This window comes from Musa acuminata, chromosome BXJ1-6, assembly GCF_036884655.1.
Source record: "Musa acuminata AAA Group cultivar baxijiao chromosome BXJ1-6, Cavendish_Baxijiao_AAA, whole genome shotgun sequence".
Classification (NCBI taxonomy): Eukaryota; Viridiplantae; Streptophyta; class Magnoliopsida; order Zingiberales; family Musaceae; genus Musa; species Musa acuminata.
Window position 1 is genome coordinate 9,833,769 of NC_088332.1, and position 13,588 is coordinate 9,847,356.

At 40.4% G+C, this 13,588-nt stretch overlaps 1 protein-coding gene and 1 pseudogene across 2 annotated transcripts; both read right to left on the bottom strand.

Moving 5' to 3' along the window:
- Window positions 1-111: 111 nt before the first annotated feature.
- LOC135586264 (uncharacterized) lies at window positions 112-4,613 on the bottom strand (annotated as a pseudogene).
- On the bottom strand, window positions 4,533-13,497 carry LOC135676140 (casein kinase 1-like protein HD16). 2 transcript variants are annotated; one of them, XM_065186996.1, is made up of 17 exons: window positions 13,359-13,497; window positions 12,653-13,233; window positions 10,305-10,433; window positions 10,087-10,160; window positions 9,925-9,994; window positions 9,714-9,769; window positions 9,374-9,445; window positions 9,174-9,268; window positions 8,871-8,937; window positions 8,640-8,769; window positions 8,318-8,536; window positions 8,108-8,238; window positions 6,876-7,050; window positions 6,713-6,803; window positions 5,503-5,660; window positions 5,025-5,213; window positions 4,533-4,766 (listed from the first exon to the last, which is right to left on the bottom strand). In XM_065186996.1, the coding sequence occupies exons 2-17, from the start codon at window positions 13,139-13,141 to the stop codon at window positions 4,707-4,709; spliced, it is 2,205 nt and encodes a 734-aa protein (XP_065043068.1). In that variant the 5' UTR covers window positions 13,142-13,233; window positions 13,359-13,497; the 3' UTR covers window positions 4,533-4,706. The 2 variants fall into 2 exon arrangements, with proteins under 2 accessions (XP_065043068.1, XP_065043069.1); XM_065186997.1 differs by having other exon boundaries at window positions 12,653-12,797; window positions 12,837-13,415.
- Between the last annotated feature and the right edge of the window lie 91 nt (window positions 13,498-13,588).

The window sequence follows — 13,588 nt, forward strand, 5'->3', positions numbered from 1 at the left end:
CTTTTGGAAGGTGGAGGATTATCTGCACACACTTAGTGAGAGGATTTTGTTTGATCTCTGAAAATTCAGGTTAAAACCAAAACAAAAAAAAGTGATTGGGGAAAAGTCAGATTACATCAAAAGAACTATTTGATACCAAAAACATGTTACACTGCCAAAATCCAGTTGTTTACCAGTTCTTATTTCACCAAAAGAAGGGGGAAAAACTCATTTGTCCTGTTACTAACAGTAGAAATGCTTTTGGGATCTGAGATAGAAAATGGGATTGTCAACTGAAGTTGTCAGCCAGCAACTCTAAATTGTCTGTGCCCGGGTGTTCTAGCAACCTCACCATGACCTGCCCTCCTAAGAATTATGCATAGACTGCAAAACGATAAGGGAAAAATAATAATAAATAAACAGCAGTATCAGTTAAAACTGACTGAAGTTGATTTCGACAACCATGGCAAGATATTACAACAAATGCCAAGCAGGATCCTAAAATGCATGAATATGCTAAAGAAATTTCAAAGAAAAACTCAAATTGTTGCATAAAAGCAGTCCAGTGTGTGCATTTGGAAAGATGTGAATGCGCAACAGTCCTTAGCTCTAAACACTCTTCGAGTAAGCAAGAACTAAACTAATACCCACGCAACTAGTCCGAGAATATATGATGCTTGAGCAAAGTTGCATCTATGGGCAAGAAAGTGTTTTGTAACTTATAAAAGAAATGCACTTTATAACACTTATAAAAGAAAGGGAACAATGGCAATTTGTACAAGGCCATGGACAGAGGTGCAACACCTCCAACTGCTGTCTTGTAGAATGAACTGTTTTTGCTTAAACCAGGGGTGACGGGGGTGTATTGAGGCATTAAAGAAGGCAATGTCACCTTGGTTGGTTCTGGCATTTCCAAGCATTTATCATTCTTGAAGATAGTTACTGATGAGGGTAATTGATGAGGATAATAAATGGTGATAAGACCTGGCCTGACGTCAGCTGTTCCAGACGACGCCTCAGCCTCTACCGACCCGGCGGAACCTGGTCAAATGAGGCAGAACGCAAACCGAGGCCCATTAACGATCTGCACAGACTTGGTCCTTCACGCCACGTCGACGCTACCGGCTCCCTGCAAGCAGGCACATCAGATACAGTAAACTACCCTATAAAAACCCCGCTCCCGAGAGGGACGGGGGACAGACAAAAAAAAAAGAACATACCACTTCGCATCACTAACTTGATCGTCGGAGGGGTCGGGCCGAGCTTCCGACCCGACCTGCGTGCAGGTGAGAAGACGAGGTTAGCGACCCCAGGAAGCAGAGCAAGGGAGGCCTTCTCTACGGAACACCTCGACAAACCCTGACGCGGCCCGAACTGCGCCGCCGGCAACTTCAATAACGACGAGATCCCCCGCCATTCGGACCCGACACGAGCCGCGTCAGCCCCGAGGCCACGACTTAAAGTTGTTTACAGTTACAGAAGCTTCTGACACTGCGATTGGCAACATCCTGATCGATATCTTTAATAGCCCATCCACAAAGGAGAGTTGCTATTAGTGATGGCGGTTTTATTGAGGCGGCAGCTCTCTACTCGAGCGATGATAATCGGGATCAACCATCAACCACTCAGTTTGGGGTTACAATAAAAAGGGAGTTCAAACATATCAATTAGTTATCCTTCAGCTGGCCAAACCTTGAAAGAAGAAACACAATCAACCAACGAGGTCATGGCTATCTGGGCCATTCGAATCATGTTTCAACTAATCAACTCAAACAGTTCTATGAGGCAGATAACCATATCAAATAGTTATCCTTCGGCTGACCAAACCTTGAAAGAATAAACACAATCAACCAAAGAGGTCATGGTTACCTGGGCCATTCGAATCATGTTTCAACTAATCAACTCAAACAATTCTATGAGGCAGATAACCATATCAAATCGTTTTCCTTCAGCTGGCCAAACCTTGAAAGAAGAAACTCAATCGACCAAAGAGGTCATGGTTACCTGGGCCATTCGAATCATGTTTCAACTAATCAACTCAAACAGTTCTATGAGGCAGATAACCATATCAAATAGTTATCCTTCAGCTGACCAAACCTTGAAAGAAGAAACACAATCAACCAATGAGGTCATGGTTACATGGGCCATTCGGATCATGTTTCAACTAATCAACTCAAACAATTCTATGAGGCAGATAACCATATCAAATAGTTTTCCTTCATCTGACCAAACCTTGAAAGAAGAAACACAATCAACCAAAGAGGTCATGGTTACGTGGACCATTCGGATCATGTTTCAACTAATCAACTCAAACAATGCTATTTGGCAGATAACAAGTCAGAGAAACAAGTCTTCAATAACATAGCTGCACTAAGGATGGCATTAAGCCATTAACTTTTGTATCAATGTTCATGATTCTATGACGCATGTCCCAAATGAAATTCACATGGTCTATTTTACCAACAGTACATTTTAGTTCGAGTAAATTGCAAGCAAGAACTATAGTTTGTCTGTCAACAAGAGCATCAAACGCAGTAGGGTAATTATACTGGAAAAGTGTCTTGAGCCAATAATGAGCCTCATAGATAAGAATAAAAATGATTTAGGTAACACAGTTGGCAAAAAAAGATTAAAAAAAAAAACAGGAGCTCTTTTTGGAAGTGCATATGCTTCATAGGCCACAAGTGAAGTCGATGGCAGGAGAGGATCATGGAAACCAATGTCATTATATAGTTTGGAACTTCAGGTCTTCTATTGGGTAATAATTCCAAGTAAAGAAGGATCCTCATCTAGAAGCCATGGAATAAAACAAAGGTGCTTATTGTAGAACAACAGGACAAGAACAGAGATGGTTGACATGCATGTCATCAAAGAAACAGAGCCTCTAGAGACATTGCTTCGAGTTTAGGAAATCCATGCCCAAGAGGTACCTGAATATTGTACTATTTCGATACAAACATACTAAATGGCATTCTGTTAATTGTTTCAGGCTCTCCAAATAAGTTAATTGGTGTAGTCTTCCCTAATACTGATGTTCTATTATACCTCAAATCCTCAGTCATAATCTCACATCATTGGGCTTCATACATAACAAGTCATGACAAATGTATCAAAATCACAGATACAAAGACACAAGAAAAGATTTCATTTTTTTGGAGATTAGCGTGAAAGGATTTCAGCAAAGAGCAATCAATTTTCAAGATAATACTCAATTACGTAATACCGAGATCTACATCAAGCAAGGACAATCAAATTTCAAGAAAACCAAGGGAAAGAAGCAATTTCACCAATTTTGATGCATCGGGGGTTCAGGATCCGCACCTCTATCGCATTGGATCAAGCGATCAGCTGGTCTTGGGATCGGGCATCGGGAAGAGCCCAGTCCCGGCGGCGCCTCTCGGGGGAGCGAAACCCAGGAACTTCTGCAGATTGGTACGGGTGCTGATGGAGCAGAGGAAGTACAAGAACACCATGGAGCAGTCGGTGGGGTCGGTCCCGGGCAGGCCGCGGTGGGACGAGCGGAATGGGCGCGAAGGGGAGCTTGGCCACCACACGGCCCTCGAAGAGGGAGTTGAGGAGACCGAATACCACGAAGAGGACGGCCGCCACGACGGCGCCGGACTTGAACTTGGAGAGGGAGAGGTCGCGGGTGGCGTCCTTGAGGCTGGTCTCCACGCGGTCCATCTTCTTGGCTCGAGACGACGAAGACGACGACACGGACGAGGAGGACGGAGCGGAGGTGGGCTTCATGGAGTCGAGCTTCTTGGAGGCCTTATCGATGGAGGAGCGGAGGGACTTGTAGGTGGAGGTGCGGTAGATGAGTAGACAGGAGATGGCCTCGCAGACGGAGATGCCCACTACCACGAGGCTGTCGGCGTAGCGGAAGGACGAGAGGGCGGGAGACGCCGCCGTGGCCCGCCCATAACCCCTGCCGCCGCCGCCGCCGCGCGGAGATCTTGCGTCGGGGGAGGTGCAGATCGCGAGGCCCCAAAAGGCGAAAGCCAAGTCTTTTCTTGACGCGCCCGGTGAGAGAGGAGGGCAAATAAGTCCAAACGCTATCAGAGGCGGGAAAGCTTTGTCTTATGCTAATGAGGAGGTTGGGTGTTAAAAAGGTTAGCTTCGACACAAGGGATCCCCCGTTGGCTCGGCGACAGGAAACGAACCAATCAACGTGAGTGGGACCTACGACTAATATAGTGCAAATAAACAACCAGCTTCCAATATCTAAGTCAAATGCCTCACTCACTAATGGATGATACTTCTGATATTAGGTCAACTCATCATCACCAGATTCCAATATCTTAGTTTTAGACGAGTATTTCAGGTTTTCAAAAGAAATATGGGGACTAATTAATATTATTAAAAAAAAAACAAATCATTGACATGAAGGCAAATCATGTAACATCCCAACCATAGGAACTGAATGAGATATTTCACGTGGTCATGTTACTAAAGATCTATGGATTTCCTTATCTATAAGATTCTAATGACCCCTACATGAGAAACTCGCATCTATCACGGTCAGTGTATAGAAAGAAGATGCACACAGAATGTGAGGCCATGCAAATAGATTTACAAACAAGGAAAACAAATATAGTGAATCAGCCAGCACCAGGCGGATCTGATCCAGACATCATTGATGTACACGCTAATGTAAGATCACCTAAATAGCAGGAGAAGCCGCTGCTCTCGGAAACTTAGGAGGTATATTTTAGCTGAAATAAATATCATGATACAGTGCGTCCGTAGCAAATTGAAGCAAGATATAGATTCTTTGCCCACTTGTCCTGCACAAGACAAAAGAGAATAGTTGTCAATCTAGGAAAGACAACAACAAGCAAGTGCAGGTGGCAGAAAGAATAGTTGGAAATCGAAAAAAGTTGCCATAAACTTGAATTAAGGGTAGTATAATTCTGTTATCTTTTCTTTTTATTCTTATTTTAGTCAGAATGCTATTCACAAACTACAAAGACATGGCCCAAACTTATTGCATATAACATGTTTTTTACTTGGAATATAGTGCAGTAGGAAATTGATATAAGTACCTTAACATGGGCACTTGGAAATGATGATGTCCGAAGGGTCTCTTGTGTCTCATCACCAGGCTTCCGCTTGGGCACACTGAGAATAAGGGCAGCCTGATCCCAGGTGGCAGCCATAGAAGTAATGCGATATCCGCCGTCCCAACGCCTGTGAATGCCCTCACTTGGATACAGGAAGTCTAATTCGACAACCTGCAAAAGCATCAATCCAGATGCAAGCCATTTCCGCTACATCAGATTCTAGTAGAGCATCAAATAATCAAATACTGAAGTAGCTCAGCTGTATAAACAAGTTAGTAGGATCTATATCTTTCATAAAAGACTACCAAACAGATTGCCACAAATGTAAATCAGTTAGCATGATGATTAACTTGGTAATCTTGCAAATTATTCACATTTTAAGAACAATTTCACAGGGAAAATTCTCATTTGATACACATCACAATATCATTCATTTAAATTTAAGGAAGTTGCATAACACCTGATCACTAAAACCAGCATTGCGTGACATGACGATGCCCCATCGTGTCCCAGCTGTTGCCATCGACGTGACATGAAATCCTTCTTTCCACTTCTTGTTTATCCATTTGAAGGGGAAAGACTCGCTTACTTTGTAAGACTGCTGAGTGTATTGGGTGCCTAAGGAGTTAAATTGCAGATACAATTAGAGATCAAAGATAAATTAGTGCATGGACCACATGGGCAATATTCAAGAAGATTTTAGCTCCGTTACAACAAGAGAATTTTTCATGAACGTGATGCTGAAACATATCAAGGTATGTGAATAAATACGAGGGATATATCGGGCTACAAACTTATATGGAACTCTACAAACACATGCTGAAACAAAATCATTCAATTGCTGTTACGTATATCATATATTGCATCATTAAGTGGATCCATTCCAATGACTATTTCATTGGAAATCTCAAACTGGCTGTATTTGATTATACAAAGAAAACATTTCCTATCCGTCTATGGCTATATGGCTTACCCATATCACCTACCTAACGCGAGCCCCATCTATGTCTCACAAGACAACATTTACTTAGTTTTAATGCTTAGAACAGTACTTGGTTTTCAATACTAAGTTTCAAAACATAAATTGAATGACTGAACTTATACATTATAATAGTTCTATACCCACATATTCTCAATGTAAATGCTCTTCATACAATATAACATCAAAAAAGATTCTTTCTTGAATACTGTCTTTTGTTACAAAGGAGAAACCATGTGTTATTCACAATTTATGGCAATTCAAAAGACGAGATGGTGATTAAGATCCTCCAATCAAAATGCATATGAAATAGGAGTCCTGATGCATGCCAAAACCCTACAACAAAGTTATTTTTTCATTCAAGCTGTACTTTTAATATGGGCAACTATTACTAAAAGGAAGAGTTAAACATCATTCTAAATTGTAGTATATAAATTTTCAGAGCTTAGGGAGAAAGATTTTCAGCCATCTGAACTTTAGGTAAACAGTTTTAAGTTTGGACTAGCCGAAAAGATTCCTTCACCCCATCAATCACCATTTACACAATATGATAACCAACATATATATATATATATATATATATATATATATATATATATATATATTTGCATGATTGTCTCGGCCTTTGACATTGCTGAGAAGATTTAAGAGTGTAAAACACAAACATTAATTTCCAGCACAAGAGACAAACCTTTTGACATCACCACAAGAGAACTTCCATTGTTGGCACCAGCAAGAGAGGTGATATAGTAGTTTTTCTCCCATTGATCCATGATCCACTCCTACATCACTTTTCTCCATTGATAATGACAGCTTAAATGATAACAAAAATTAATAATATAATGTGGTCATACCTTGTGAAGGAAGAATGGGGACAACTCATAGACCTGGGATGTGAAACCAGTTCCTGCATCCATAATAAGGGCCCACAAATTTGTGCACGATGCAACACAACTAATAAGCAGACCATCCTCATTTCCTCTCTCTACATGCTGTGCCAAGCGTGCATCAGCCACATTGTAGTGGTACCTGTATACAAGTTACAACATCAAAAAGGGCACGTCATTAATATAAGCAATCTGGAATAACCATGAGATATTGCTAATGAGTAGATCCTTCCAAGAAATAATAGGGCCAATGGAAGATAAGGAAACAAAAATCTTAACATCAATGCTCTGGATTCTGCTGACAAAAAGTGAACATTTTGAATATAAAATGCCAAGGGACAGACAAATATTTTGTTACAAAGATCATACCAATGAAGAATATTTTCCTTCCAGTTAAATAACTAAATCTCAACATCTCTTTTTAGAACTATTAAAGATCATAGAAGATATTCAAAGCTTAACTTCATAAAGTTTGAATGCTTCATGTTTTCTGACACAATCAGTATCTCTCTACTTGTTCTGGTAAGACATGTATGCACAACAATTAAAGGGATCCATAGATGAATATTTCAGGCCACATGCCATATCAGCACTAGATATACGTTGGATATGACACTTCTAGGAAACTTCTTGGATATGTATTGAACACTTCCTTGAAGCATCCAGATTCCTTCTATAATTATCCAAAAGGAAAATTTTGTTATTTTCAAGTGTTGGATCTTTTAATTTTAGATGAGATGGATAAATGGTTAAGTGTATTGCTTTACGTCAACCATATTAGGCACCAAATTAGGATTTATAAAGTTAAAATGATGGTATTGCTTCATTTACCTAAAAATTGGGCTATCTTCTCTACATTCATGAAGTACTATGTTGCTACAGATAGTCTATTTTATGATGAATAGATCAGTGATTCCACCAATTACATATCACCATTGACCATTGATACACACTTTTTCTATTTTAATAATATACATAATTAGCCTCGTGTGTGTGCTAAGAACATGACCTTTAGGGGGTCAGAGACAATGGCTCTCAAGAGGAAAAAAATCCAATGTGTTGGCCACACCCACAAATCTAAGGCAAAAATAAGACAACAATAAAAACAGTCTACAATATTACCATGATCCTCAAAGATTAGTACAGAGAAGGAAAATTTTCCTTATAAAGAAAAACCAAACAAGTGCATGAAAATCTACCTTTGTTTCATAGGAAGCCTAGCATTATACACAGAAATCCACTGGGTGGCAGGCACTCCTAAGCGAATCTTCTTCCTTTGTTGACTTTCTTCTTCTTCATCAATAGTCAATCTGCTACGTTTTTGACCAACCTGATAGATGGGATGATTTGTCATAACTTGCAACTCCAGAATTTGACATAAAATCAAATTATAAAGACACTGGAATCACCTTTTGAGCACCATCAGTGTTAATTGGCCTAACTGCTGGATTTGGTCCAATTAATCCATCGAACAGAGAAATTAGTTTCGAGTAGTTAGGTTCCTCATCAAACTTCATGTTGACCACGATCTCAAGAAACTGCTTAAATGGTGGAGGACACAAGCAACACATCATCTCCGGAGATGTTGACATCTTTTTCTTGCAAACTAGGAATGATTTATTATCACCCTGCGATGCACATAGACATATAAATACAAAGAGAAGCACATTTCTCTGAATGTATGACAGCCACTTAGACATTTTGGAAATTGTGTTCCTTGCAATCAATTACCTGGTAGCCCTGCCAGGGTAATCTGCCTCGATGAAGAAAAATTAGTGTATATGCAAGAGACTCCAGATCATCCCTTCTGCTTGCAGTTCTTCCAAGATGTGCATGAACACTGGCATATCGAACAGTTCCTCTACAGAAAACAAACAGCCAGTATCAGCAATGGTACAGAAAAGAGACCAGGGAGGACATCCCTCCCATAAGTAAACATTGTCACGCGTGGAAAATTCATACCTGAACACATCTGGGCGTTGGTCATATTCAACATGATTACTGTTGCAAGCATCTTTCCATCTTGTGGCTAAAACAACATACATACAAGCAATTACATAAGGAAGCATAAGCAATATATATATATATATATATAAATATATATATATATATATATATATATATATATATCTGGACTAAAGCAAGGGGTATTCATCTAAAAAATTTAAATATGCGTGCATAGAAATTTAAAAAAATCAAAGAATAAAAAGGAAGGTGAAGGTATGAGATGCCTGCCATTGGCTGACCAGAAGGTTCTTCACTCACCTAATCCGAGGTCAACAAGAAATAATTTTTTTTCTTGAGGTGTTGCCGGCTGACCAAGCAAAAAGTTCTCAGGCTTTACATCTCCATGGACATATCTAGTAAAATGCATTCAATTAGTTCAAGACAAGGCAGCTTTGCGTGAAAGGAACACAAATTCCAAATAGAAGAATATACGGGTAAGTGTATGATTGCATTTGTACCCTTTTGAATGCATGTTTTCAAGGATTGATATGGACTCAACAGCAATACAAGCTACCATTTCCGTTGACATCCTGAGAAATTTCAAAACACTCTTAGTACACAAAAGACAATACTAACTACAGACCATTTTATATGAAGATGTAGCAATCTTACTCAATAGCAGAACACCAACTAGATAAAATGTGCAAATACATATGCATTAAGATCACACAACCAAAACATGACAGGTGCAAAGAAGTAGGTAGATAACTGAAAACATCACTGTCGAAGTCATTTGCTGGAAATCAAAGGTCGAATGAACATAATGGCTGCTGGTAATCACAGTGAAAAGATACTCACGCTTGACCAGAAGTATTCCAAGCATCCCATAAACTGGGACCTAGCATGTCCATTACCTGTGGATTACAGACAAATTAGTAGCAACTATATCAGTTTCTTGAACAATGTTGTATACTGACAAGAAACATGAAGCAAGTAAAGACATCTGCACGACCAACCATCTAATGGGCAGATGCAAAAGAATGCACACAAGAAATAGAAGAAACCATACCATCACATAGTAGTCACCTTGTCGACCTTTATAGTGCACCCTTGGCACCCCATAACTGCCCCCAAGAGCACTGACCAAAAGGCAAAATTAATGATTCAGAGTGACCACATGAGAGACAAGGGAACATCAGATAACCTGTGCAAAGAGAAATTCAAGGCGAACCTGTAAACCTGCCATTCATAAGGAGGACCATAATTACAACCTTTGCTGCTTCTGTGCTCAAATTTGATGGCAACCTATTAAGCAAAAGAATTTCGTAAATCAGATGCAATGTTAAATAAAGTAGCAAGATAGACAATATCTACACATGAAAAATACTTTATCAATGCTTCCGCTCCGCCAAGAAAAAGATACACAAAAGAGAGAGCCAATAATAATACCTCCAATGCACTAGGACCTGTTGTTCTTTCAATGCCACCAGAGACTCGACGGCCAACAAAAACCTGTCCAAACCCACCCTTGCCCAGCTTTCTATCAACCTTATATACTGGAGAATTACCGATCTGCACCTGAAATTGTTCCAAATAAAGGCAATCCTTTATTCTCATATTTACACACCTTTGAAACAAAGACAGGAAAAAAATTAAAGCTATTCATACCGCTCCCCAGATAATCCATTCAACAAAAAAATAACCATAAACATGCCAAAACATAAGTTGTATAGTTTTTTGTGGATAATATACGTTAACAAAAGACCTGCATCAACCATTAACAAAAACAATAACTCGAGCAATCAAGGATCAGTTGAAGTGTGGCGATCTGAGTCTGATAGGCTAACTGATCTATCAACTTCGTTTGGCCCAAACCATTGGCTAAAATACTTAAGTTGAAGTTGATAGTAGTACACTCATCAGACCCTTATAAGTCAATCTTTGTTTTACCCACTTCCAATGTGGGACTAACCGGAAGTGTTACAATCTCCCCTACTCAAGGACTTGATGTTCTCGTCAAGGAAAAAGGCCTAGCATAACCCAGATCAAATCCTAGCATGGTACATGTGAAACGTAACCTAGTAGTGGCTTCACGCAGTGACAAGTCCTCTAACTCCATTCACGGGTAGCTCTTTCCTACTTGAGTCCCCTCACCATGCCTAAATACTACATCGGCTCTAATGCCAAATGTCATGACCTAGGCTTGATAGGTTAACTGGCCTATCAACTTCATTTGGTCCAAACCGCTGACCAAAATGCTTAAGCTAAAATTAATAGTAGTACACTCACTAGACCCTTATAAGTCAATCTTAGTCTTATCCACTTCCGATGTAGAACTAATCGGGGGTGTTACATGAAGGCTTCAATGCGTCCGAGAGTTTCAGAAGATTAAACCAAAAAGTTGCAAAAGAAGATGCAAATTATCCTGAGTCAATAGTGAATAAACAGCGAAGAAAAGAACCGAAAACCACATGAGCCTGAAGGACACTATGCACTAAAAGTTGAGGCGTTAAAAATAACCAGTGATGTGAGTTAGTAAAAGAAAGAAAAGGAAAAGAAGAGCCACACACACAAACACAAAACAAGTCGTAATGTCCCAATTGTTAGGGGTCAGCTGCTAACAAATGCAAAAAATGAGATTCAAATATTGACTTCTATCTATACTAACTAAAGAATATGGGAAAGATAAGCATAAAGCGAGGGTGAACGGAAATTGAAAATTATCTCAAAACAAACCAACAAGTCAGCATATTATGCCCAGGAAGTTCTAGAACAAAAATGATGAACAAAACAACTAAAAAACAATTAAATCAGCTTCCACCACAGTGCTTTTCCTTAGAAGACAGACAATTAAAATGAACAGGAACAACTTGTATAATTTTTTTTCCTTATACATCAGATAAAGTAGGAATTAGTGTAGGATAGATTATTCATCAAGATCCTCAGAATGGGAATCTGAAGAAATATACAAAACAAAAGTGTGGAAAATGCAAAAACTATGTAGTCAGTGAAAAATGAGGCAAAATCAAGATGAACCGGAAGAACAAGAATCCTATGCTAGTCCAGTTTCTATCCGGAAAAGATACAATAAGAGAAGGAAGATGCATATGGGTTAGAAGGAAGATGTATAGAAGTAATAGGTACTTTTATTATTTTTCCCTGTATTATACAATGAAAGAAATAAAACATAACAGATCTGCAAAAACTTGTACCACAAAGTAGAAATTATAGCTCTGACAACAGCAAGCAGTAATCAGATCAGTTTTAAGGTGAAACCACAAAGTTCAGATTCATTAGATAAGGTAAATGTAAGGGCAACATGTTTTAATATATACTGCTCTAAAAAATTACAAAATTTATAAAACATGCTACAGCCAGTGTCCACTAATAGGAATCCCTATTATTAAACAGCTCAGAGAGGAGAGCCAAGAAGAAAAGATCAATATAGTCAACCAAAATGGCAATAACAAAATTACGACCAACCGTCTTATTTCTAAACGATGACACATGCACACTAAACTGGACTGAGGATCAAACTATTGATACATTAGCCTGAAGATTATTCACCGAGTAAGCAAAAAATGAGCACTTTTTTGAAGCAGGAAGAAAGGCTTTATTTATGATCACATAAAAAACTAAAATAAGATAACAGAAACGAGAGAAAGATAAGGAAAAAAACAAAACTGAACCAATGACGTATAATTCAACAAACTAGAATTCACAGAGAAAGATAAGAACATGGTGCACGAAGAACAAAAACTTCCACCAACAAAATAGAACAGACAAGAAAGATGTACCTTTTCAGGGAATGGTGTAGTGTTCCCCTCCTCTTCCTGTCCCACAACCCTGTTGGCGCTCAATCCACCACTATCGTCACCCATCGTTTCCTTCCCTCTTATTTCCTCCGGTTGCTTTGTGCGCCCCTTTCCTTTCTCTTCCTCCTCTTCTTCTTCTTCTTCTTCTTCTTCTTCTTCTTCTTCTTCTTCTTCTTCTTCTTCTTCCACCACCACCACCTCCTTCAATTGATCGGACTTCTTCCCCTCCCCCTCCTCGATCAAAACCAACTTCCCCTTGGCCGACCTCGCCCTCTGCCTCCCCTTCGCGGCAACGGCCGCCCGCGCCTCCGCGGCCCTGGTCCTCACCCGCCGGCTACCCCCAGCAGCAACCGCTACAACCTCCGGCTTCTTCGAGGCAGCCCGCGCCCTCGTGTTCCGCAACGTACGATCTACCGGCGGCGGCGGTGGAGCACGGCCCCCTCGACGCACCCCGCTCCGCAGCTCCCGCATTCTTCACCCATGCAATCGAGCCACTGCGCTCGCGATCCGACCATTATCAACTCAGAAACTCCCGGAAACCCCACCCGTTCCGGCTTCCATACCTTCAAATTCACCAGAAAGAAACCCTCGAATCAGCTCGCAATCGGCAGAAACCTTCTCCGCTCGCTAGGGATTCGCAAGGATTGAAGCGATCGAAATCGAAAAGCTAGGGAAGGAAGAAATTTGCCTTTCCCCTTCTCCTTGTGATCGATCGGTCGATGGAGGAAGAGATCGATCGCGAACTACCGAAGACCAAAATTGGGGGTTTCCACGAAGCCCCCGAGGGGGAGAGAGAGAGGTTAACCTTAAGATGACCTGGCGTCCCGGCCTAACTCACACTCACCTTTTGTCCGCCGACTGGGAGGCCAACTCGAGCCCGAACCGACCGCCTCGAGCCGACTCTTGAAGTCTTTCCCG

Excerpts from the sequence above, each read along its gene's own strand:
- LOC135676140 (XM_065186996.1), bottom strand. The coding sequence starts at position 13,141 with ATGCGGGAGCTGCGGAGCGGGGTGCGTCGAGGGGGCCGTGCTCCACCG. Across the intron at positions 8,537-8,639 it reads TACCCTGGCAGGGCTACCAG|GGTGATAATAAATCATTCCT; the intron begins GTAATTGATTGC and ends TGTGCATCGCAG. Across the intron at positions 5,214-5,502 it reads ATGCTGGTTTTAGTGATCAG|GTTGTCGAATTAGACTTCCT; the intron begins GTGTTATGCAAC and ends ATGCTTTTGCAG.